This window comes from Acanthochromis polyacanthus, chromosome 6 (genome assembly GCF_021347895.1).
Source record: "Acanthochromis polyacanthus isolate Apoly-LR-REF ecotype Palm Island chromosome 6, KAUST_Apoly_ChrSc, whole genome shotgun sequence".
Lineage (NCBI taxonomy): Eukaryota > Metazoa > Chordata > Actinopteri > Pomacentridae > Acanthochromis > Acanthochromis polyacanthus.
In genome coordinates, this window is record NC_067118.1 from 30,858,485 (window position 1) to 30,884,047 (window position 25,563).

The window sequence follows — 25,563 nt, forward strand, 5'->3', positions numbered from 1 at the left end:
CACAGCGCCTCCTCGGAACTTGTACGTTTCTCTCCCGGTGAAACGCGTCCGTCCGTAGCCTTCACTCTGCAGTTGCACGCTGCACTACAGTTGGGAACTTTTCAACACTGGTTGTACATGAGGACCGAGGTCCAGGAGACATACAATCCGTCCAGAAAAGCAATCAATAAAAGGACTCTGAAGTGAAGTTGATGTTTCATTTGGGAGCATTTCCCTCAACATGAGGGTCCGGTACTGATTTTTGGATACTGAACACAAGTTGCCTGTTGCTGAATATCCGCTTCTCTCGGCGAACAGAACTGGGCGCAATTACGCACGGAGAGCAGCATGGCACCGATTTTGGATAGACGTGCTCCCGCTTTGCTCTTGGTTTGGAGCTACTGCGTCCTAGCCGATACCGCTTTTACGAACTTTACTCTGGACAATGAGTTCCACTCCAGTTTCATCCACCGTCGACTGAAGAGCCAGGAGCGCAGAGAGATGCAGCGGGAGATCCTGTCGATCTTGGGGCTGCCGCACCGGCCGCGACCCCACCTCCACGGAAAGCACAACGCTGCCCCGATGTTTATGTTGGACTTGTACAATGCCATGTCCACGGAGGGGGACGAGGACAGATACTCCTACCCCTACAAGCCCGTCTTCACCACCCAGGGGCCCCCGATAGCCAGCCTGCAGGACAACAACTTCTTGAACGATGCAGACATGGTCATGAGCTTTGTGAATTTAGGTAAGATCTTTGTCCTTTCAAACCTTCTGATTAAGAACATTTGAAATATATTTTACTCTGAAAATCAATTTCACAAAAAAGAAATCCCCAGGCAAAGACAGCCCTGGAGAGTAATCGAGTTTTTCCAATGATGGCAGCAATTAAGGCCATTAACATCATTATTGTTCACCTCTATCCAACCATTTAGTTCTCTCAGTGCTGTTTTAATTTTAAAAATCAGTCTTCTGTTAATACTTTGATACTCCAACACAATATCTGAAGGACACACAGTGTTTCTACACACTTTCTAAAGTTTAACTTTCAGTACTTGTTGTTCAGGGATCATCTTTAGGTTTCTACGTGTTGTAATTCACTGCCAGGGCTTCATTAGCTTTGAGAATTAAATACTCCAAGTAGTGACGTCCACCTGATACAACTCACTGCATGAGTACTTCGTTCTGTGAGTCAAAGGTGACAGAGCAAAATCATTGCGGTTGCATTTGATTTTGTTACACGTGTATATTTTCTGTTCCACCTGTGTGCACTCACAGAAGAGCAGCACAATAACCATGATTACATGCAACCCAGTGCAGTTATCCAGCTCATACCAGGAGTGTCAAATAGCAGTGTCCCCCTCTGTTAAACAGCTGTGCAACCAGCTAATGTTCAGGTGTTCGAGCTGTGGATGATGGACCAGCTAGCAGCTACATGTGTCAGCCATGTGTTATCTAAAGAATGAGTAAGTCAACAGCAGAGTGGGTTCAAAGTGCACTGGATCCTCCCTTCACTCTAATCTGGAGACATCCCTATAGACACTCGGACCGCAAAATCATTCCACTGATGATGATCTGCGTTTAATCAAATTCAGTTCCACACAAAATGAGTCCTAATTTTGCAGGATGCACTCCACACTAGTTTTGTTGAATGCAGTGCCCTGGACCACTGTGCTTATCTAATCAGAATGTTTATTGAAATCAAACTGTCCTGGACTATTTTCTTGCTGTCAGCAACAGTCAGAGGTTGTTAAGAACAAATAATCACAACATTAGCGTGCAGTGTCAGATTCATGGATAGATAACGGCACAGCATTATAGTTTAATTGACTCAACAAATTATGTAGTCACAGCAACAGGCCCATTTATGTTCCAGATAAGTAGCTGTAGTGTATTAATTTGGACGGGGCACACAAAACACTAAATCAAATACTGAGCAGGTGCATGTGTTCGATGGATTTTTGCATGTTAATTTTTTTTTTTTTTTGCAAAGGATTAGAAATTTGCATTCAGTCCTGGAAAGATCATTGTTGGAGAGTCTTGGCAAGAGAGAGGGAGGTGACACTGGTTCCTCCACTGCACTGTGTAATTACTTTGGGAGCTGCTGCATTGTGACTATTTTTGACAGGCTGTGACACAGATGGATTTGACCACAGAGACTCGCAAAGTCAAGGGCCTCGCAAAGTCAAGGGCCAAGGCTGCAGTAAACTGACAAGAAAGGAGGGAGATTTTGAGAGAGACAAGAGATGAACTTCACAAATATCATACTCAAAACAGACCTTTTTTGCAAATCTTTGCAAGATGTATTACATCAGCGAAGAGTATAATTTTGACTCATAGTAAATGATTGCACAATGAAAAGTCACTCTTTCTAAAATCTTGTGGTTAATGTAATCACTAATGGCGTTTTTGTTCAGCTTGCGTCTCCAGTGTTCCAATATATGTCACATATTTGGACATAAAGTTGCAGTTTGTCATTGCGTTCTGCCACGTGTTGCATCTGTCAGTAGGGTTCATTGTTAGGTTTGTTCCTGAGTCTCATGTGACAAAATCAAATATTCGCCCAAATGGCTTGATTCAAAACAGCAGATAATATGCAGCTTCATTACTCTTCACATGAGAGGAAGAGAGAGAGCGAGGGAGAAAGAGGGACCCAGAGAAGAAGTGATGGCTATCAAGTGGATTGACTATTTCCTCTCCAAATTCTTTCCTTTCCACATTTGCTCGTTGTGGTTTTTGTTTTCTTATTTAGGTTGTCGGAGAGCAAAATGAGTGTGGCTTTTATTTAAAAACTGTCCCTCAAAACTCCATAAAACTCCATAACCACTGAGCCGAGGTACATTAGTCAGACTTTGTACCCTGGTTACTGCTTCCTGAGAGGCCTATTTTCTTGCACTCATTTGTATTTTTGTTTAAAGGACCAGTGTGTCAGATTTAGCGGGTTCTCTTCACGAAAATGAAATGTGGTACTCATATTTATGGTTTCATTGGTGTATAATCACCTGTAACTGTGAGTTGTCATATTTTCTTGAGCTTAGAATGAGCGCTTCAGCCTGCCATGTTGGTATAAGAGCCCAGAGGAGAGGGTCTTTTCCTATTATGTGCTGGCGTACGGCCACCGACGGTTCTGCTCCACACTTTGAGAGTTGAGGCAGTTAGTTGCTATCTCCATCCTTACCACTAGATGCCACTAAATCTTCCATGCTGGTCCTTTAATGCCAGATATGACGATAATGGATCTGATTTCAGATTTCACATAAAAGCCATTTTAGTAGCTCACACGCTTCTCAATTGACTGTCACTTGAGTGAGTGGATAGGCTTTGTCGTCAGCTTGTGTGAGCGCTGCAGACTCCGGTGCAGCCAGCTCGGGTGGGTGTGGGCTTTGGGGCAGACCCCTGGCCAGGGGCGTCCTCTCACTGAGTCACTTAACTTTAAAAGTCCAGCTGTGTAAATGGCTTACAGCATACATTCAGAATGTACACTGCTGCATGCGACACAGGTCACAGAGACGCTGGGTGTGCCGGACATGCCATGATATCACACCGGCAAGTTAACGTGACGGATTCACATTCCCTTTTTCTTAACGTGTCATCTGTCTATCCATCTATCTATCCATCTATCCATCTATCTATCCATCTATCTATCCATCATTATTTAATGCCACCCCTTTGGTCTCTGGCAGCATTAGCTCAGCCACTGTGAATAAAGGCATTTCCTCCATAACAAACCGCAGCTTCCAGGGCTGTTGCCCACTACTTTGGCTTGTGTTGAGACAAAGTTCAGTTCAGTTCAAGTTGAACTCTCACACACTGCTGTCATGCCCAACCAGCCAGGCACACAGACTCTCATAATGTTCAACCTGAAATGCCGACTGACACCTTTGCCAGCCACAGGAAAGGAAAGAGCTGTGACTTGGATGTCTGCTATTTGGATCCTGGATGACTGAAAGAGTAGCAACATCATCACCTGTGCTTGCGTGTGTGAGAGGAGGGGTTGTAGTCTTTTACTGTAAGATGTTATCATGAGGTACGTTAGTCACAGCGTCCTTATTTTCCCGGTTCTCATGCAATCCTGAATGGATGATTGTAGCCTTGTTAGACTGTGAGTTTAAGAGACAACTCTGCATTTGGGCTGTAATTGTGTAATGATTTTTCCAGCAAATATACTATGTTTTAGTTCTATGTTGAGGATAAGACTGATGTTAGCGTTTATTTTTCTAATTGTCAACCAGTCCCAAAGATCTAATCTGTCTTTTATGATTTTCCAAATTCTCTACCCAGTTTGTGCCATCCAGCCCCATTCTCACTGACTCCTACTGACGTTGTTAATTAACACGACCATTGCATACTTTCATTTTTAAACATTGAGTAATTCCCTACAATTACTACAAACAGCGTGTGGCTCATTGACGTATGTTTAATAGTTTTCAGACAGCAACTGTGGTTTATGGCACAGAGGAAAAAGTAAATCAGACTTTGGCTTCACATTTGCTTGTGGGACCAAGTCATTGAAGGTTTTGGTAGTTTTTTTATGAGATGTGTTGACAGTTAATAAAAGCTGTAAAAACTAATCCAAAACTTAGAGAATTAATTCAATGTTTTACACATATTTTTAGGAAATGGACTTGTTTGTTTCATGAACCATAGATTTGGCAGTATTGTGCGATCTTGTGTTAATTTACTATGTAATGATGTAAATCATAATTGTAAAATATTTTTACTGATATGCAGAGGAAATCAACCATATTACCCAACTCTAGTCTGTATATTTTAATCACTGCATGTTTGTATGTGTGATATGTGTTTGTGTCCTTAAAGATTTTCGTCTAAGTAAAGCTGATGCACCTTTTTCTGTAAGGAAACCTGAACTAATGTATCTATGCATGAGTGACAGTCATAAAGTAAGTCGACCTTTACGTCTGGGTGCTCAGAATGTGTGCCGTTACAAGGTAAAAGCATATAAAAGTGAACAAATATAAAGCCACTGAAAAACATGTGCTACCAGAGTGCATTTAATTGGTCACTGCTTTGCTGCTGTTAATCAGCACCAGATGCGATACATCTCACTAAACAGAGTTGAAAAGCAGTAAACAAACAAATCTCTTGTGCTTTCTTTCTCTCAGTGCGGCAATATGCAAAATCTGGATAGTGACACACAAACCAAGTCATGATGCAGACAGTGAGCAGTTTTCCTGTAGGATTGTGTGTCACGTTAAAGCTATGCTTATATTTAACTAGTGAGTTGAGGCTGTGATCAGAGGTATCGTACAGACTTGGCGTGCTGAGTGAGTCACTGCTCTAGTGGGTAATTATCCTCGGTGTTACCTTGGTGACCTGACAGAGCACCACCTGGCCCTTGCGCCGTTCACGGCCGTCCGTCTGCTCCCAGAGGAGCTGCCACACACTTTATCCGCCGGTCCTTTCTGCTTTATACTGCGTGTTAATGGCAAGATAATGGAGAGCAGAGGAGGGAAGAAATGTCTAACTGGCAAATTAGCTGCGATGTATTACAGGCTTTGGCGTTCAGACAGCATTGTGTCACCAGCTCACACACTCACGCTCGGAAGCAGTTGTGTCACGCCACAGCCGCACTCAAGGCGCTCGGCTCTAATTTTACAGCTGATGGTAGTCTATTCATGTAACTTCCAATGATCAGCTCCAATATTGTTCCTTTTTTTCCTTTTCAAATAAATGCTCATATGTCGCATTCATTCTCTCCCCACCCTTGTCTCCGTTGCTCCTTGCATTCCTCTCCACTATGGGCCGCCTGTGGTGCTGAGGGTAATACAGATGTTTCCCTCTGTCTGCAGGCCAAAGCAGCTGTGCAGAGAAACTTTATCTTTTTCAGAGTCCAACAAGTCCCTTCGACTCAGCCTCCACCATCACGTCTGGCCCATTCTCAATCTACCCCCCCACACCGGATAATCTGATACCAAATTTCCCTGCCTGCCCCCCCTGAACCAACAGTATTGATTATCAGCACTGGCCTCCTAGTTTTAATTAGTTAGTTATCATATGTTCCCAGTAGTGTCGTGTGGTGTTTAGTCTCCAACCTCCTGCTCTGGCCCTCGCCACCAGAGGTTTAAATCTGCTGTGCTCCCAGACATAAAACATTTCAACACTTTCTCAAGTTCTTTTGTATGTTTTTCCACTCCCCGCCTCCCTTTCTCTCATACACACACACACACACACTTTGTCTGAACCCAAAACACAGCATTCTCTTTCTCTCTTCATTCATTTCTCACTGCTTCCCTCTCATATGTGAACACAAGCACACATTTGTAGTTTTTGTGCTTGGTTGTTGTAAACTGATGAATTTCTTCATCGCCATCTTTCCATCTCATGCCAGAAGCTGTTTCTCTCATTGGCTTCTGACAAGAGGGCCAGAAAAAAAGGCCTGCCTTACAAAGTATGTGTTGAAGCCCAGTCTTTGGTCCGTGCATGCAGCCTGTCCTTGACACTGTTAGTACGCCTTTCTTCCTCTTGCAGATTTATGTAATCGCTTCTGTGTACAATCCCAGTGGACTAAAAGCGCATGTCTGTGTATGTACATGCAGGCGTACAAATATTGAAAGAAATGCATGTTCACTTTTTCTCTTTTTTTTGCCCAAAAGGAATGTTTCTGGAGCTAATTAGTGTTATTGAGTCCATGTTTTATTGCCTCTTGCTGCACAGGGAGTGAGCAGAAGCAGAGGAATGTAGCAGTTAGTACAGATAGCCTGCCTTCATGTCAGGTAGATTTCTTAGACGATCTAATGTATTAAATCGAGGTCGGCTTGCAAGGAACGGACCACAAATGTTCTCTCCTCTCATAAACCTCAGGCAGCTTTACAAAGCACACAGCGGGTGAGATCTTGGAAAATCCATTTCTGTTCCATTTATTATCTCTCAGATTCACCTGTTGAACCCAGGGGTCCAGAATGACATCTGGATGTACATAGCAGAGCCTCTGTGCACTTGGCCAGGCTACGGTACTTGCTGGGAGAGATGATGAAACGCACTGCAGGTGGACTTGACAATGTGGCGAGTGGTCAAACAGCCCAGATGTACTAAGCAGCGGGCGATCGAGCTCTGCTTCAGTGATGGACGGACCTCCTTCATCGCCAGGAATGCTGCGCTCATTTTAGTTTTTGTGAAACGTTCACTCTCTTGCATTGTGCCTTTTCTCCCTCTGTGGCTCCATTTTTGCAGTAGCTGATTTAATTTGAATTTCAGATTACAGTACAGCTGAAAGGGCAATAATTGATTCACTGAAGTGAGCGCTGCGAATGTAAACCAGAATGATGAGCTGTAGCAGAAAGATGATATTTACACTTATTTAGCCACTTTTCTATCATCTGGGCTTTTTGGCCTTGCCTTATCAGTGACCGGCAGCATCTAAGACTCCCCTGCACTTCCATGACGGCGGGTACCAAGCAGTGAAGCTGAGAGGGCAGATGTGGGCCAGAGCACAGCCAGAGATCCTGGGACCAATAGCTCCACTGCTGCAAAAACAAATACAGCACTCTTTGCTTGGTACTGGGGCACTGACAGGGCAGAGGGGAGAGGAGGAATGAAATGAAAGAAGAGGAAAAGAGACGGCAAAGATGGATCACAGATAGATGACATGGATTTCTTTAATTGACTGTTTATTCCTTTTCCTTGTGGGAACATTGTGTGCTTGAGAACCTTCGTGTCAGAATAGCTCTGTGTGTGTTTCTGCATAGTAAAACACTATTTTAGAGCCACCTGCCCTGCCCAGTCACCAGCTGCACTGTGTAATGTGTGTTAGTTCTCCAAGCGGAAGATTGCGTTAGCGGAAGCCCGTAATACTGACCAGATTCCTCACCAGGCTTCAACGGCCAAATCAAAGCTTGTAAAAGCCGAGCTACAACTGTATGCAAGTGGTTTTATGATAAGTGATGAAATATTGCGTCTGTGCAGTGTGGAATATGAACTGGCTGTGGGTCTCTATTTATTTAGGCAAGCGTGCAGCTGTGTTTCCCTCATCTTTCCTCCGCAGCTATTCTGTTTATTTTAAAAAGGAATGAGCTGTGATTAAACAAAATAAACAACAAGCTGTTAAAATCAGGGTGCCAATGTGCCCATCATGTGCGCACAAGATGCCGCATAAGGATGCAGGAGATAATCACAAAAAAGTTTCTTCGGCTCGTGCCAATGTGCGTATTGTATGCGAATTTTCCTGAGGTCTATAATAAGAGGTGGCTTGGCTGGACTAGGAGGGTGTGGCCCCTGTGGCCACAAAATTAAAGAACATAAAAAACAAGGGGATGAGGGGAAGAGTGAATGAGTGGGGGAAGCTGAATGGCTGCGGTTCCACGTCTGTGAGCTGTTTAATCCTGCAGTTAAGAGGAAGTGCAGATGGTTCCAGTGACACGAGCACAGAGAGATCCTTTGCTGCTTGGCACAGGTCGCTCCACACCCTTTCATCCCTGTCTCTCAGCGCATCATATCGCACCACACAGCGATGACTGCAGAAGATTTAGGAGGTGGTTGCTTTGTTGTCACTGTTGCCTCACACTAATATACAATCTGTCTCGACAGACTTCTGAGGAAACATGTTGATGTCTAAGTTCCAACGTCCAAGATGACTCAATTTGTCCTGCAAAACTGTCACTGTGTGGACACCAATTTGTAGTTGAACATGAAAAATAGAAATATAAAATTTGATATTTTCTCATTTTCTACTAATGCTATTAGTACAACCATACCTCACAGTGTGTATTATTACTCTGCAAAGGAACGTGGTGTAGTTATGTGATGATCAGCATATGTTTGTCCTTTTGATAGTCTGTTAATTTGTCTTTCTGTGCACAACATTACTCACAAATGGAATAACGGATTTGGATGACATTTTCAGGGGGATCAGAAATGACACAAGGACAGCGGCTCACAGTCTGGATCCATGGATTTGTTAAAAACTTCTGTATCATTGTGAGATGCTGGTACGCCGCTACGTCAGCTGCCTGCTGACAATCACATGATTGTGATCCCACTACAAGTCCACGGCTGTGGACTTGTAGTGATACGACTGAGCAGCCTTGGCAGAGTACTGCGCTCTCTGAGTGCTTTTCTTGTTATTTCAAGTAACTCTGCAGTTCCGTGCTGTAGGGAGCATCACAAACACTGCTTCATTCGGAAATCTTAAAGATCTTACACCCTTTTGCAAAATTAAAGTATAGTTTTGGGAAAATGCATTTATTCTCTGTCTTATCTGGAGTTTGAAAAGATGATCAATATCACGCTATGAATTGTAAAAGTTTAGCCAGCAGCCATCTAGTCTGGCTGTAAGAAACAGAATCCACCACGAAGAACAAAAAGTGAAGGGTCAAAATGACAGTTTGGGGTTTTTATGGGGTTGTTGTGTTACATGTGAGCTGACATGGCACAGTAACGAAACTGGAGAAGTTGTTTGGCATCTAAGCCTCCGTAAACTGTTGCTTTTGCAACTTTTTTTTTGATGAGGAATCCAGGAATGAAGAATTAAACAAACAAGGTAAAGTTGGTGAACTTGAGAGCATTCATAGAGGATTCTGTCAGCTTTGAACAGAGCCAGGCAGCTGCTATATTTAACAGATACATATAAGAGTGGTATTGATCTTCCCATCTGACTGTGCAGCAGAAAAAAAAAAAAAAAGTTGCCTCTGAAATGTCAAAGTATTCATATGAACGATCTGCATGGAAATACCAGTGGAGGTTAGTGAGAAACAGTGCAGGAAAGGCTTTGCTGTCAGATACACGTCGGTTCCAAGCTGTTACATATCCAGTATAAATCTCTGGTCCATGATGCCCAGCGAAGCATGAGGTGGAACCCAGCACTACAGTTTATGGGTGTGGAGGGCAAGCATGTTTGATGGCTGCAGTGAGAGTGAGATTAAGAGGTCAGCAGAGCTATATAATCTCAACCTCCCGATGGCCTTCAAGCTAGAAATCTCAGAAAGGTTTGGTTTGACCGCAAGTCTTAAATGTAAAGACTCTTCTTCCTGTGGTAACTTGTGCACAGGCTCAAAGGCATGTGTCTGGGGCCGTGCACAGAAACACACACACACATGCTGCGGCAAGTTAATGATCGTTAAGTGTGCGTAAGTTATAGCATGAAACTTCGCTGACCCTTTCCCAGGGAGCCAGCGCTGTCAGGGCCTACACAGCAGTATAAATACATCACGCCGGCATGATGTCATCAGTAGTCGCCAGTGGGCAGGATGTTTCCTAACGTGGTAATCGCCCTACTGTGGGTAGTCACTCTGTACCCAAGAGATCAAGCTCTCTTTACTCTTTATAGGATAAACATCTTGAGCAATCTACCCCTTCCTTGCACTCCGTTTTTCTTCACCCGTCTCCTTTTAGCTTACGGAAACTATGACTTACTTGCTCCCAGTCCTGTATTTAAAACATTTTTTTTGGAGTAAGAGCATCATGAAAAATAACTGGAAAAAAAAAGACAGATTATTTGGCGGCGCTACAATCCTCAACCATCTGCTGGAAAATAATCTGACTTGACTGACTGGGGTTCTGGTTTGAACCAGGTGTGTTGCTAATGAGCTCTATATGGGCGTAGGAGAAGGTGCAGATAGTGTTGGTTAACTCAAGGGAGCACAAGGTGGGGCGGGAGAGAAGTGAGAGCGGTGCCAGGGGTGAGATCCCCTCCTGCTGAGAAGCGGAAGCGGACGGGGCAGGACTACGGGGTGTGAAGGTGGCCAACAGACACTTGGGCTAATGCGAGCCGTCAGATCTGTCTGCTGCTGCTCAGAAGCCAGAGGTGTCGTAGAAGTGTCTGAGGTCCACAGGCGCAGCAGGAGTGACGGAGAGGAGGGAGACGAGTTGGGAAAGGGAAAGAAGAAAGAGTGGGGCATACAGGCAGAGCAGGATTAAAAGATCGGGCTGATGATATTCAGCATTATTATTATTTTTATTGTCAACGGCCAGTGAAGTGATGAAAACCAACCATCTATCTTTCATTACTTTCTGTCTACCATGGATTCTCTATTCCAATTAAAGATGTACGTTTAAAAATCCCCAAAACTTGTACAAAATAATAGATTTGGCGAATGTTTGTCAAACAGTGGTAAATTAATAAGGGAATTTGTTGGACTATTTTCAATGTGATTTGGTGTTTACAGGAAGGTGTATGTAGGATTGGCTCATCATACACTGCAGTGATTGTGTTCACAGTAATGAAGAAACACGTTAGCCAGTACAGAGACGCAAAGACTCCTGTGGGTTTTTTTTTTTTCATTTTTGTTACTGACCAACAGCAAATTTTGAACTCTGAATTTTGCCTATCGAATTTGAAGACCTTGAATTTTTACACCTGAAATTTCGCCTCTGTAATTGTAAGCGTTGAAAAACAAAAGTGAAAATAATTTAAATGCGAAAAGATTCACAGTTAGAAATTCTTTTAAATTCAAAATCTGATGACTCTGATTTGCTTCCATGTGGGACATCAGTGGAAGGCACAAAGGAATGAGCTTTATCAGGCTTTAGCTGTGTAGACAATACCTGTTGTAGGATTAAGTCATTGTGGTTTGGATGTTTTCGTTGGATTTGATGGCTAGAAAAGTATAATATATATATCAACAGAATTGTTGAGTATTTTTTGGGAAAAGAACCAAATTTTTTTGGCTTTAAGCAGATGCAGACTCTCCCTAGTAGAGAACATAATAAGGAAGCTGCAAGCATTAATCTTGAAACAGAGTGTTCATGTGTTAACTCTCTGCTTGCCAGGTGCACAGTAGACTTGGAGGATGGAGGGTTCACTATCATCCTGCCATCTGTGTCGTGTGCTGCTCTGCATGTGTGTGGCCTGCTTTAGTCAAATGATGTGGGGTAACCGTGCATCATCAGCGTTTGCAGAAAAAGCAAATGGGACGTCAGGCCAGATGATAAAAGCAGCTCACTTTGTATACTGTATGTTTGTGCGCTTGTGTGTGTGTTTGTCTGTTTGCATGCGTATGTGTGTGTTGTTGCATCTCTAATTATGGATTACAGAAACCCATAATGATTGTGTTACCGTGCTGTGACGCACAGGACCGTTCACTTCACAGGCAATACTTTGTAGTAGTTGTGTATCTGCACTGGGGTGTGTGTGCGTGTCCGTGTGAAGAGCTAAAACCAACCTGGACATTGGCTACTCAGAATGAAGGGCTGAGACGACATCAGAGGAGGGTGTGTTTCAATATTTGTGGTGTGTGTGTTTGCGACACAGGTGGGGCGATGGCTACTCGCTTCCTCCCAGAGGAAATCTTAAATGCACCCACTTGGGTTTAACCGTGCCGCTTCCCCTCATCTAATGACTGCCATGCTGCCGTAATGGCCCGTAAGAGAATGAAAGACAAAGGCAGAATCACAGAAGAAGCTTTAGCTGCCTTCTACATGCTGCTATGTTTTTCTTTCCAGTCAGACATCGGATGAAATTAACACACAGAAGAGAGGAAATGTGGTGCGAGAGAAATAGTTAGTGTGGGAGTTTTACAGCAGCATCCAGCTGTTCTCTGAAGCAAAGATAAAGAGCTTTTACAGTAAAGGGGCGGGTGTCTGCTCCAGAGGCTCAGGAACAGGTCTGGCTTTCTCCCCAGAGGGAGTGCACCTGCACTGGGCTACGGGAGGAGGGAGGAGGCCCCTGGAGCAGTGGAAGAATAAGCAGGTCTTGGAGATGGGAAGAATAGAGGACCAAAAATATATGAAGTGATTGTTTTCTGGATGGATAATAACTTTAAAGTGGTACTCCTTAAATTGTTGTATTTCTCTTTGAAAAAGAGAACACGTCTTGTTGTGAAAGGAATTCTTACCGAGATACCTGCCAGACTTAGTAGTTTAAACCCCGACACATGATGACTAAAGGAATAGGAAGAAAATAGATCAATAAGATATAAAAAGCCTTTATTTCTGTTACACAATATTTTTCCTTTTGAAATATTAGACATTTTCCCCTCCTTGGGCTTCGATTAATCCCCCAAATAAACAATCTGAGATCCCACACCCGAGGCTGTGTGGGGCTTGCTTTTAACGAGCCGGTGATGAAGATGCGCCTCAGGTGTGTGATCCTCGCAGGTGCTCCCCCTCTGCGCTGATCACCAGCCACACAGAGGGAGAGAGACAGAAGCCAATGAGCCAGCTTGAAAAGAGGGGACAGATTTATTGAAACGAGCTAAAAAAATGCTGGGCTGGAAAGTAGAACTACTATGGAACTTTTCAACGGTGTGGAATTGCGTTGTTTTTCGAGCAGCTCAGTCTGTGCCCATGCTAGATGAAGGGCAAATAGCATAAAGGTAGGCCATCTAATGGGAGAAGTGCTGTCCCTCATTGAAGAGTAATTAAATCCTGTGTTGTACTTCTGCTCTGACCTGTCGCCTCACAGTGCTGCCTTGGTGTGAAAGGGAATGTAGAGGAGAGATTCTACTGGTGAACAACACTGCACAATTCATCTTGTGAAATGTGCCTAAGATATATATTATTGTGCATGTGTGTTACTGAACACTTGTATAGAGCATAAATGTTGTAGCAAAAAAATATTTGGTTTGTGTGTGTGTGTGTGTTTGCTCAGTTTAGTTTCGACAGTTTAAGCTTCCCTGAGCCAATTACGCATTGTGTTAAGACGCAAATACAACCCCTAGAGCAAACGCGCAATAGTAATAATGGTAATAATTCCCACCACCCTCATCCCCACTCTGACCCAACCGGTTGAGGCAGATTGCCGCCTTCCCTGAACCTGGTCTATGCTAAGCGCTGTGAGATGTGGTGAGCTTGTGCTACATAAATATAATTGCACTGAATTGAATATGACATGAAATTTACTAAACTGCTAATGCATTGCTGCTTTTTGTTACATTAACTAAGCAAAGACAAATGATGGCATTTTGTTATCAGCTTTTTAAGACTCTTCAAATCTTGTGGTAAAATAATGAATTACTCTAAGACAAAAAGGTTAACTGATGTCTACATATCAGGGGGAATGTGATACCAACATATCAGTGTGCTTGCAGCTAACGATTTCCACTGTCCAAAATGCTGTACTAAAAACATTGCAGTTTAGGGGAACTGAAGAAGTCAAAACTAGATCTGGAAAAGCAAGAAAACTTTCAGATAAAAAGCAAAGCAAAGGCATATATGACTACAAAGAAGCTCCAGGAGGATTAGTTGACAGACGTGGTTCCACTACACAGTATTGAGAAATGGCATTTACTTATTTTTATGGTGAAAATCAACAAAATGTGAAATTCTCCCACATATCTCAATCCTGAGACTTTTTCCTGCTAAAGTTGTGCTGAAACCTGAGGCAGTTTACTTTGGTTAAAAAAAATAAATAAATAGCAGCCATCCAGCAGTCGGTAGGTGGTTGATGCTGGATGAGCATAAGAAGGGCTGCTGGAAAAGGTTTTCCTCTGTTGCTCAACTTTGACGCTGCCTTGCACAGACACATAGTTGATATCTGTAAATGTAAACAATTATTTTCCTAATTGATTTCATTATTGACTAATGGTTTGCTAGTGCCAAAGCTGTAGGAATAACTCAGCTACTTTGGTACAAACTGCAACAACTCCGCTACTAGTTTGGATATCCTTACAACATTACAACATTGAAAAAAAAAAAAAAAAACTCCTGTGTGCACATTTTAATTGCCCCCTGGGGACAAATAAAGTTTTCTGAATTGGATATATTTTAAAAAATGTAGTGCTTTCAAAGTTTTCTAAGTCATTTAGTGTGTGTGACTTTATGCTTTTGCTTGTATACGGATACATAACTGTATGGGGGGTCTGTTGATAGTTGATAAAAGAGGCAGATGGAGGAAGACCCAGGAGATGAAGAGATACAAGGTGCTGCCCTGTGGGATGTCCTGCTGGGACATGAGAGCAGCAAGGTCAGGAGGGGGGGGGGCAAGTCCTGGAGGTACAGGAGGAGTTGGAAAGCTGGGATGTGTGGATGGGAGAGAGAGAGGGTGAGGATAGGGAACACCAAACATGGAGCCCCAACTCATGAGAACCAGATGAAGGGCAGACTGGATGACTCTCTGGGGCTATGAAGGGAAGAGAGGGGGAAGGAAAGAGGCTCATAAAGCTGTCAGAGTCTACCCGCATCTTTCTATCATGGGCCCGTGCACACCAGATGCATTGCTTCTCGTGCTAGTCCTCATGAATGTTTCAATCATAACCCAATATGTGTACCACATATCTACAGACGTGCTTAAATCTGGGACTGACGCAGAGTCTGACAAGCTGTGTCGGCTCCTCGCAAGCAACCGAGGTTGATGGACTGTGGAGGAAGCATGAATAGTCAAAAATTAGGGCAGAAAAACAGAAACATTTGTTCGCCGCCTCCTTTGCAAACATGTCCTTCGTTTCTCTAGAAGATGCAACTCAATACTACAAAAAAAGCTTTTTCGTTTCATAAGAAGTCACAGTGGCTCAAGTTTTGTATCTCTGCTGGTATAGAGCCGGATAAAAATATCGCTCATGTGAAAATAAAACCTCTCAGGATGCATTTTTCATCTCGTTTTGTTTGTTTTTTTGCAGTGGAGCATGATAAGGAGTTCCTACCAGTGCGGCGGCATCATCGAGAGTTCCGGTTCGATCTGTCACGAATCCCTGAAGGGGAGGCGGTTACTGCTGCTGAGTTTCGTATTTATAAAGACTTCATCCATGAACGTTACGATAATGAGACCTTCCGTATCAGCGTCTACCAGGTGTTGGAGGAACACTCTGACAGGTGAGCTTGGAATCTGTTAGAACAACATTCATGATGCTATGAAATAATTGTCTGGTATAGCATTGAATGGTTAGCTGATCATTTGACATGCATTTTTTTTTCAGCAGTGTGGCCCCTGAGGAGGGCAATGTCAGCTAAATGGTCTATTAGCCAGTTGGTCTACCATTTTAGTCCAGACATTTGGATGGATTACTGTGATGTTTATTTACAGACATTCGCGAAGAATGAGGCCTACTGGCTTTAAAGATCCTTTAAATTTTATTCAAGCACTACTTATAGGTTAGCCCGACTCTCCAGATGTACTCTAGGGCAGTGGTTCTCAACCCTGTTCCTCAGGACCCCATGTCCTGCATGTTTTAGATGCTTCCCTGCTCCAACACACCTGATTCAAATGATCAGCTCGTTATCAAGCCTCTGCAGAAGCCTGATAACGAGCTGATCGTTTGAGTCAGGTGTGTTGGAGCAGGGAAGCATCTAAAACATGCAGGACATGGGGTCCTGAGGAACAGGGTTGAGAACCACTGCTCTAGGGGTCTAAGCTTGCCCTTGGCCAGGCACTCAAACTATGCAGTAGGCAGATTTATTTATTTATTTATTTTTTGTGGGGTCAATAGGCCATTTTGGTAATGCACCCTCAATATTTATTTCCCCCTTCATTTTTTAAAAGGGGACAGTTACTGCATCCTGGGTTTAGCTCTGCCCGATACACCTGCGATTGGTTTAAAGAAATACAAATAAGCCCGAATGTTTTACCCAGTAGCATAGTAATAATGAGGTGCAACCAGATGGTCTTGCTATTTAAAACTATTATGAGGTTGACAGTTTTGGTTTTCATTGAAATGTCTCACCAAATGTTTGACTGATTACCTTGAACTTTGATGTAGAAGTTCCCCTCAGGATGAACTGAATTCCTTTTATGTAATCATTTAGCTTTTCATCTAGTGTCATCAGGCCATTTTTTTTAATGCCAGTTTAAAACCAAAATCCTGCATAATTAATTGTGTTGCCATTAACCTCAACTTTGCTTCATATTCAACTCACCTGGCGAACAGTTCACTGATAGTTTAGCTCAAAGCACTGCTGTAAGACTAGCAGCAAGTATGGCTGTAGACCATTCACGTTATTTAGTTAGAAGAAATTACATTACCGAGTTTGTTTTTCTGTAGATGTAAGAAATTCTTTGTGTTCTGCTTAACATCAAAGGCCCTTTTACAGCAGGCATCTGTCAAAAATACTGGTGTGAAAAATATTCATGATGGCTCTTTTTTTTTTTTAATTGAAGTCTTCAACTAAGCATTGACAGTTTGATGATATGCTGACATACACAACACCAGAACCCTGACACCAAAGCAGTTTAATGAAATCCAGGCATTGTTATGTTTATATGTTACATCTGTGTTGTTACTACAGACATGTCGCATATCTGTGAAAAAGACCTGCTATTCATTTAATGTTTTGGATGCATATTTTAACAAAGCAAAAAAGTTCCAGGAGTCTCTCTGGGGTCTACAATCTCGGACAGCCCCCTTTCACACTCCTGTGATATTTTATAAACTATAGAGTAAATACAATCACTAAAAACGACCAAAGTTATTAAACTCGTCTTCATCTGAATTCATTTCATAATATGCTTCGACACATCTTCTCTTTGTGGTTAGTCTTGGCCTCCCTGAAGGTGTGTATAACTCTGGAATGGCCCATGTCCTGCTCTCTTCAACCCCTCCTGAAGCTTTCTGTTTTCCAGAGGAAACAACACAGTCATTTATTCCTTTGCCAGACACAGGCCTGAGTACATGAATGAACCAGGGCTCCGTGACACACTATCTGCCCAGTTAGAAAACGGGTTGGGATACATGAATGGCCACATGAAGAACAAGAGAACTAAGTCTCCAATGGTGAAAGAGTAGAAAAACCAGAGTTCACTGTTGGAGAAAAAAGGCTGACTTGGATATGCATTGCTTCACTCACTACTTTCCACACAGTCTTTTCCCTTTTTGCAGCTATGCGTGTGTTTTCATCCTTCTTTCTTTCTTTGGCTTTCTGGCTCTCCCACAAAATTCCAGCCGGTGATGGACTGTGTGTAGTGTATGAAAGGACCGGTCGTTTATAAAGCCATTATTGTCAATTAAGAAAATGAAGTGTTCCCTTGGGCCTCGCCATCTGGAACCCTCCCCACCTCCCTCCTTCACTCTCTGTCTTGCTCCATCTCTGCCTTTGTTTCACTCCTTTACACTCCTTTGACTCCCTCTCTCCACTCCATTACTTTGCTTCAGTCAGCTTTACACTCATCTCATGTGGTTTTGATCAATGTTGCTTTAATTGAGCATCTTCGTATCTAACTTTAACTGTCTTCTGCCTCCCCTCAAGGGAGTCAGACCTGTTTCTGCTGGACTCGAGGGTGATCTGGGCAGCAGAGGAGGGCTGGTTGGTATTTGACGTGACAGCCACCAGTAACCACTGGGTCCTGAACCCCGGCAGAAACTTGGGCCTACAGTTGGCCCTGGAGAGCACAAGTGGTGAGTTTTGCTCATGTCGGTGTATTTCCTGGTGCGTAGCTCACCGACACCAATGTTACTGGTGTGACTTGTTTTGCATAGAAATACACAGCTATACAAATAGAAAAATGACCACCTTCTGATCCAGAAAAAAGGTTCACAAATGTAAGATTAATGCAAGGTTGCTGTACAGTTGTGCAGAGGTGTACCCGTTGGTTAATTGTAACCATCTCAGATATGACATGAAGGCTGTGTTGTAAGTTGGTGAAATTTTGATTTCAATACATGTATATAGTGCCTGTAAAAAGTGTTTTCCTGCCTTGGAAGTTTGCCCCTTTTATCACTTTTCAGCATTGGTGCATGGCCAGTATAATCAGAAGAATTTACAAAAAATTACTTTCATGTCAAAGTGAAAACGGGTTTCTACAAAATATAGTCAGTTATTTAAAAATCTAAAATGCAAAGTAAGTGATTGCAAAAGTATTTACTTAAAGTCAGTATTTAGTAGATGCACCTTTTCCTGCAATGACAGCATTGCTGCATTATTTTACACTCTACCTTTGCAAGCTTGTCAGGGCCTGCTGCTAGGAAGCATATCTACATGATGATGCTGCCACCACCATGCTTTGCAATGGGGATGGTATGTTTGTGATGATGCATTGTTTGGTATCTCCTGAACATTGCATTCAGTCTGATGTCCAAAAGAGAAATTCTGGTCTCATTAGACCAAAGAATCTTCTTAAAATTGAGTCTCACACATGACTTCTTGAAAACTCTATTTTAAATTTGATATGAGCTTTTTTTAACAGTGACTTTCTCCTTGAGGTTCTTCCATAAGGCTTTGACTGCTGAATAACATGGACAACAGTTGCTGTATGCATAGTGTTTCCCATCATAGCTGCTGAAGCTTGCAACTCTCTCAGAAGTCATAGGTGTCTTGGTGGCCTCCCTCACTAGTCTCTCTTGCATGGCCACTCAGTTTTTGAGGGTGGCTTGTTTTAGGCAGATTTACACATTTACCATAGCCCTTTCATTTCTAAATGATGGAGTTAACTGCACTCCAGCAAATATTCGCCGACTTGGAACTTCTCTTGTATTCATCTCCTGATTTATGCTTTTTAATAACCTTTTCACAGAGTGACTTAGAGTGTTCTTTTGTCTACATGTGGTAGTTACAGCCAGAAGTACACATTCACTGCTGTACTCAGATGATCTCCATTTCATTAATTGTGACTTCTTGCATGAATTGGCTGCACCTGTGTTGAATTAGATGACTCACTTTAAAGAGGGCAAGTACTTATGAAATCACTTCTTTCAGGTTTTGTATTTTTTTTTTTAATTTCTTTATAGAAATTGGCATTTGTTGTGCCATGAAAGAGTCATTTTGTAAGTTCTATTAAAAAAATTAAAAAAAAATTAACCATGATTCACTGATGAAAAGCAATAAAGGCAGAAAACTTCCAAGGGGATGTATCTATTTCAGTAAAAGTAGTTACCACTCGGTATACCTTATTCAGAACAAAGCAATCTAAGATGGAGTTCTAGCTATGCTTAAGTGTAAAATAACAAACCCAAGCTATCTATATGTATTAGTAGTGTGGAGTCATTGTATGTGCTGCTGTTGCTGTGTGAGTCTGTGAATAAGTCAGTGACAAAGGCATTGTAAAGTGTTTTGTGGAACCGAAAAAGATGCAGTACAAGTGTAGAAGATTTACTGTGTACCATGCATATGCCTAAAGTACATCATAGCTGTAAAATCAGATGATTTGTTGTGTGTACACAGCGAAGATAAATCCAACTCTGCCTCTCATTCATCATTAGTCATTCATCACCATCATCATCTGTCATACCCTCAGCATCATTAGCAGTCATGTGGAAAATACACTGCGTTATCCTAAAGATAACATCACAGCAGGAGTTTGTCATCGCGAGGCTTGAACGTTTGTCAGTGGAAAGCTTCATCAACAAACAGCGTGCAGCACAAGAGCGTGTTTGAGAACATTATCTCTCACAGGATGGCAGGATGTTACATGTTAGGTGAGGAAAACAGACACTGTATTGCTTTCAAGTTGTGGGAGGAGTGTGTCTCTGAGTGTGTGTGTGTGTGTGTGTGTGTACGTTGGATGGTTTATGAATGGTTATGGGTGAGCGTGTACAGACAGGCACATGGGACATCCCGTCGCCAGCAGCGACCAGAAGCCTTGATTTACCACCGAACAGTGATCAGACACACATTCTTCTGTGTGAGAACAAGACCGACACTGCTGGATCGCATGCACACGCACAAACACACCCACACAGGCAAACATAAGGAGAGAGAGGCTTTGATGTTCAGAGCTGCATTTGTTCTTGGCATTTCAGAAGTGGAGAAGGGATGAGAAAAAGGGAACGGAATTCACAAAAGAAAATATAATTTGTAAAACTGAATGTAGGATTACAGACACGACTAAAATGGTTTCGGCGAGGAAAGGACCACCCACGTGCAAAACAAACTCCAAGCACAGGCACACATTTATTTCATTTCTAAATCTCAGCTCTCTGCTCGTTTATACACTTCCCTGTTCAAAAATAATCTAGATTTCTTTGACGTGCCAACACCTGTTGTGCTGTTCTCTCTGTCACCCTGCGCAGGAGAGAGTATCAATCCTCGTGTGGCAGGTCTGATTGGTCGCAGTGGGCCTCAGAATAAACAGCCCTTCATGGTGGCCTTCTTCAAAGCCACTGAGGTGCACCTGCGAAGCATCCGCTCAGCGTCAGGGGGGGCCAAACAGCGAAACTCCAACCGATCCAAAGGGGCGAAGAGCCAAGAGGCACTCAGAGTGGCCAATGTTGCAGGTAAACGCAGAGTGTGCGCTGTGTATATGTTCAGTGCTGATTTATGCTGTTGTGTTGGGCTAAGCTCTGGTTTAATCTGTCTTTTCTTTGATCTGTGAGGAATTCATGGAATGGGACACAGATGACTGGTACTGGTCGGCCCATATGAGGAAATTCTCTTTATTTTCGTAGCCACATACAGCGTACTCACATACGTATATACAAAAATACAACAGTATGTCGCTGGAACTGATGCGATTCCCACAAGACAAAACATGCAGTGCATATTGAGGGTCTTTGTTATGGAGGTGTGAGAGGGATGTGTTTATGTGAAGCACTGAAACATTAGACTGTAATGCTTGAGCTTCAAATATCCCTCTGCTGTCTCTGTTTATTTACACGAGCACTACAGAGCAGTTGGGGCCAAGTTCCCTGCATGGAGGTAAGGCAGTGCAGGCTTTTATGGCAGAACACATCTGCAGTGTACTGTGGGGCAACCGGGGCCACGTCACATGGGCCAAATGGGCCTGTTTGGAACTTTGGATACCAGTTGGGCTTTTACTGGCTGATGAGAGCCAGTCGCTCATGATCATTTCCAGTGTGAACCGCTTTTAGGAACTAATGTACCACAGAGCCCCAGAGGTCAGCGGGAGAAGAGAGAGATGCTATTCGATAGAAAACAGACTATTCTTCTTCAACATATGGACACAGTAAAAGGGAGAAATGAAGATGGATGGAGAGAGCGAAACTCTAATCTTGAGTTATGAAAAATGTGAGGCTACACACTGAATACTTTTCTCATCCAAAGCCCTGCAGGGTGACCTCTAAGCAGGGTGGCCTGCTCATTTGAAACTGTTACCAAACTGCTGCTGTATCTGGAGGTGATTTTCCTCATTGTTGAAACGTTAATGTTTTGTAAGAGCACATTGGCTGTGTTTAGGTCTGTTCTTTATCACTGTCTCCCAATTACGATCTGACTGCAGTAAATAGTTTCTCCTGTTGCTGAATAGGACAACACTTGTGCTGAATTAAAATCTTTCTTTTTCTCTGTATGTTCCTTTAGAAAACAGCAGTACTGATCAGAAGCAGGCGTGTAAGAAGCATGAGCTCTACGTCAGTTTCCGAGACTTGGGGTGGCAGGTATGGAAAGGATTCCTCTTTCGGGGCACCAAAACTGCTCCGCATCAAAAACAAAAAAGCTTGTACCAGAGACTGTTTTGTTGCTGGTCTTCTCCCAGAATCCTGATAAATGACATTCTCGAAATTCACAATTACTAATAAGTGGTCATATTTGGTAACTTCCACACACATGAACTATCTGTGAGGTCGAGAAGCATATGGATTTCACACAGCCAATCTTCGAAGATTACTGTGTTACAGAACACAACATTGTGGCATTTGAGCTATCAGCAGAGGCCTGGGACGTATCAAACTTTCTCTTTTCTCCGAAAATGGAAAAAGACGGACTTGTGGCTCGGTCCTCTTCCATGCTCTCAATTGAAACGTAAAAACTAACCATGGTTAGTTGATGAAACTCACACATTTGAGTAGTTCTAAGTGGTGATATGTACATTTCTTGGAATGTTTTTTTAATCACTAATGGACAAATAACCATATATGGTAACTGCATTGATGTTGAATTTCAACATGAAAATTAAAAATTTTGAAAAATTTCACAAAAGTAAAAAATGTTTTATGTCCTCCAATAACACTCTAGAGTTTAAATTTTGAATTTCAAAGTATTTCAATGAGTGCCCTTTAAAAGTTAATTTCCATCATACCTTTACACCTTCAGTTGTATGTGCTTAATAAAGTCACTTAAATGTCCAATTGCTACAAGCAAGATGAGAAAACCTAGCTGGTGAAACTGTAGATGTACTCATTTAGTCGGCTTCTTTTTCTTGAGTTTGCCAGCATACAGGTTGTCCAAACTCTTGGATAATATACATAGCATGATGCACCTAAAGATCTGCAGACACCATTAAAGCCTGACAGAAAATACTTGAAACTCCCCTGTGAAATAAATAGATCTTTTTAAACACTTGTGAATACATTCAGTCAACAAATCAGCCAGTAGAAGGACAGACATTTGGTCTGTTGTGCACAAACGCACAGTTCGCCAACCTGAAAATCTCTCCTCCGTTCTCAAGGACTGGATCATCGCTCCAGAAGGGTACGCAGCATATTACTGCGAGGGAGAGTGTGCCTTCCCTCTGAACTCCTACATGAATGCCACAAACCACGCCATTGTGCAAACCCTCGTGAGTAACCATGAAACCAGAGAACAAAAACTGCAGCAGCGATGTTTAGAGTCTAATCATCTCATCAAATGTCAAGACAATGTGACTGCTGTTGGAACTACTGTGTTTAATCATTCAAAAGAGCTGCGGACCGCGTTTTAGTGTAAACTGTCATCAGTAATTTGGGCACTGATGTGACACACAACAAATTCTTTTCTACAATAGTATAGCATAGTGTTTGTGATACATACCTGCTGTCAGTATTCATGTTGTAATGATGAATTTAACATTTGATTCCTCTTCCCAGGTTCATTTCATCAACCCAGACACAGTCCCCAAACCTTGCTGTGCTCCCACGCAGCTCCACGCCATCTCCGTGCTCTACTTTGATGACAGCTCCAACGTCATCCTCAAAAAATACCGCAACATGGTGGTCAGAGCTTGTGGCTGCCACTAAGGCTGTCGACGTCTTCACACGGACACACGCGTACGCACACACTCACGAGGGCTTCCTCCTTGCTGTCGTTTTGAAATGTTGAGAAGGGATTGCAAAAATGTAGTATGTGAGTTTTAGGGATGTTCCGAGAATTCAGGACAGCTTCCCGTGTGGAATGAGCTCTTGTTTCATTTTCAAAGTTTTCCTGAACATAGCCTTGTTTTGTGTGGCCAAACATCAAGCTGAACCAATTTAAGACTCCTCGCCACAAGGGCGCACATACACACTCACATTTGTGCTTTCTACTGTGTATACAAGACATTTAAAGCAGTGATTGTACTGTATATTCATTCAGTCCACAATCTTTTGTTTTTATCAAGAATTTTTATAATTATTGTAGTTTTTTTTTTTTTTTTTTTAAACTGTAGATGCAATGATCAGCCACAACATTAATACCACCTGCCTACCTATCGTGTAGGTCCCCCTTTTGCTGCCAAAATGGGACATGGACACGACACCTCTGATGGTGTCTGGCACTAGGACGGATCCTTTGGGTCCTGTGGCTTGTAGAGACTTTTGACGATCGTGGGTCTCAGACGCTCAATTGGAGTGGGATCTTTAGAGTCTGGAAGTCAGGTCAATGGCTTGTTCTTTGTTGGATTCTTTGAGCTTTTCTTGCACCGTTCCTTCAGTGTGCCAGCAAGCGTTGTTGAAGCTGAGAAACGGGGATGGAATTTGTATTTCTTCTGTGTACAATACTGTGTAAATATTTTTTTTTCAGACAAAGCAAGTGTATTTATTTCCTGAAATGTCACTTGGATTTGTGTTTTGTTTTTTTCCTGTATGCAATGCTGCCTGTTTTTTCTCTCTCGTGATAGTACACTCGAGGAAATGAAAGGAAAGTTGACAGAAAGCTACTCTGACATGAGCGCTGAGAGCAAACTCGGTGCACCTCCGTTTGCCTCGTAAACCCGTCCCTGTTTTTATAGCAACAAATAACCGAGCTGTCAGAGGGAGCGAGAAGAGGGGAAGCTTTGTAGGAAGTGTCTTGTTCTGTGTGATCGACATTTTCAGGTTTATATTTCTCTGCTGTAATACAATCTTTCATATTTAAAAGGTCTATTTATTGAGAGCTGGCTAATCTGTTCAACAGTGGGCTCCAATGTCTCAACTATGTTTTACTGCTGAACTGGTACAATAAACTGGGAGAAAAGCAACAAAGCCACCTTCAGATGTATTGTTTAATCTGGATGAGAAGCACATATATATCATTGCCAAGTTAGAAGAGAGCGCGCGCCTGGTATTGCACTTTCTCAGCCGTTCCCACACAAATATTTGCTTTGACTGTAGCTTCTTCTTGTACCTGCTGACCGGAGTTCTGTAACAAGTGACTGCCTACTCAGAAGCAAACTGAAAAACTTGTCAGGCTTAGTAACTGAGTGTGTCTGTGGTTTGCATCTCTGGGCTGGATGTGGATTTTTTTTTTCTGCCTTTGAATGAGTGGATGTTTGCATGTTAATGTAAAGCACGTTGAGTTTAGGTGTGATGAAATGTGCTACATGAATAAAACAGCTTGCACCGTATTCGACAAAGGCATTATAGAGCGAGAACATGCATAGCAGTGTGTAGGCGTTTCTGTATCTTTTTGTTCACTGTGCTTAAAAGCAATTTAGAGTTGAATACTGTGCGCTACAGTATGTGTGAACTTGTTTTAGATATTTCATAAACATTCGGACAAAATGTTAATTGAACTGGCGGTAATTTGAGTCTAGAATTTGTTGTATTGTTGGGGAAGTCTTCATATTTCGAAACCGTGTACTGAAAGGGTTCAGGAAAAATAAAGTGTAAGAAAAATTTGAAATGAACACAGATTTATGTAGTTTAACACCTATGTCTA

The 25,563-nt window shown here is 42.5% G+C and overlaps 1 protein-coding gene across 1 annotated transcript; it reads left to right on the forward strand.

Moving 5' to 3' along the window:
- On the forward strand, nt 1-24,887 carry bmp7b (bone morphogenetic protein 7b). The gene is made up of 7 exons (XM_022203389.2): nt 1-727; nt 15,489-15,681; nt 18,049-18,197; nt 20,808-21,011; nt 22,054-22,130; nt 23,141-23,251; nt 23,538-24,887. The coding sequence occupies exons 1-7, from the start codon at nt 328-330 to the stop codon at nt 23,685-23,687; spliced, it is 1,284 nt and encodes a 427-aa protein (XP_022059081.1). The 5' UTR covers nt 1-327; the 3' UTR covers nt 23,688-24,887.
- The last annotated feature ends 676 nt before the right edge of the window (nt 24,888-25,563 follow it).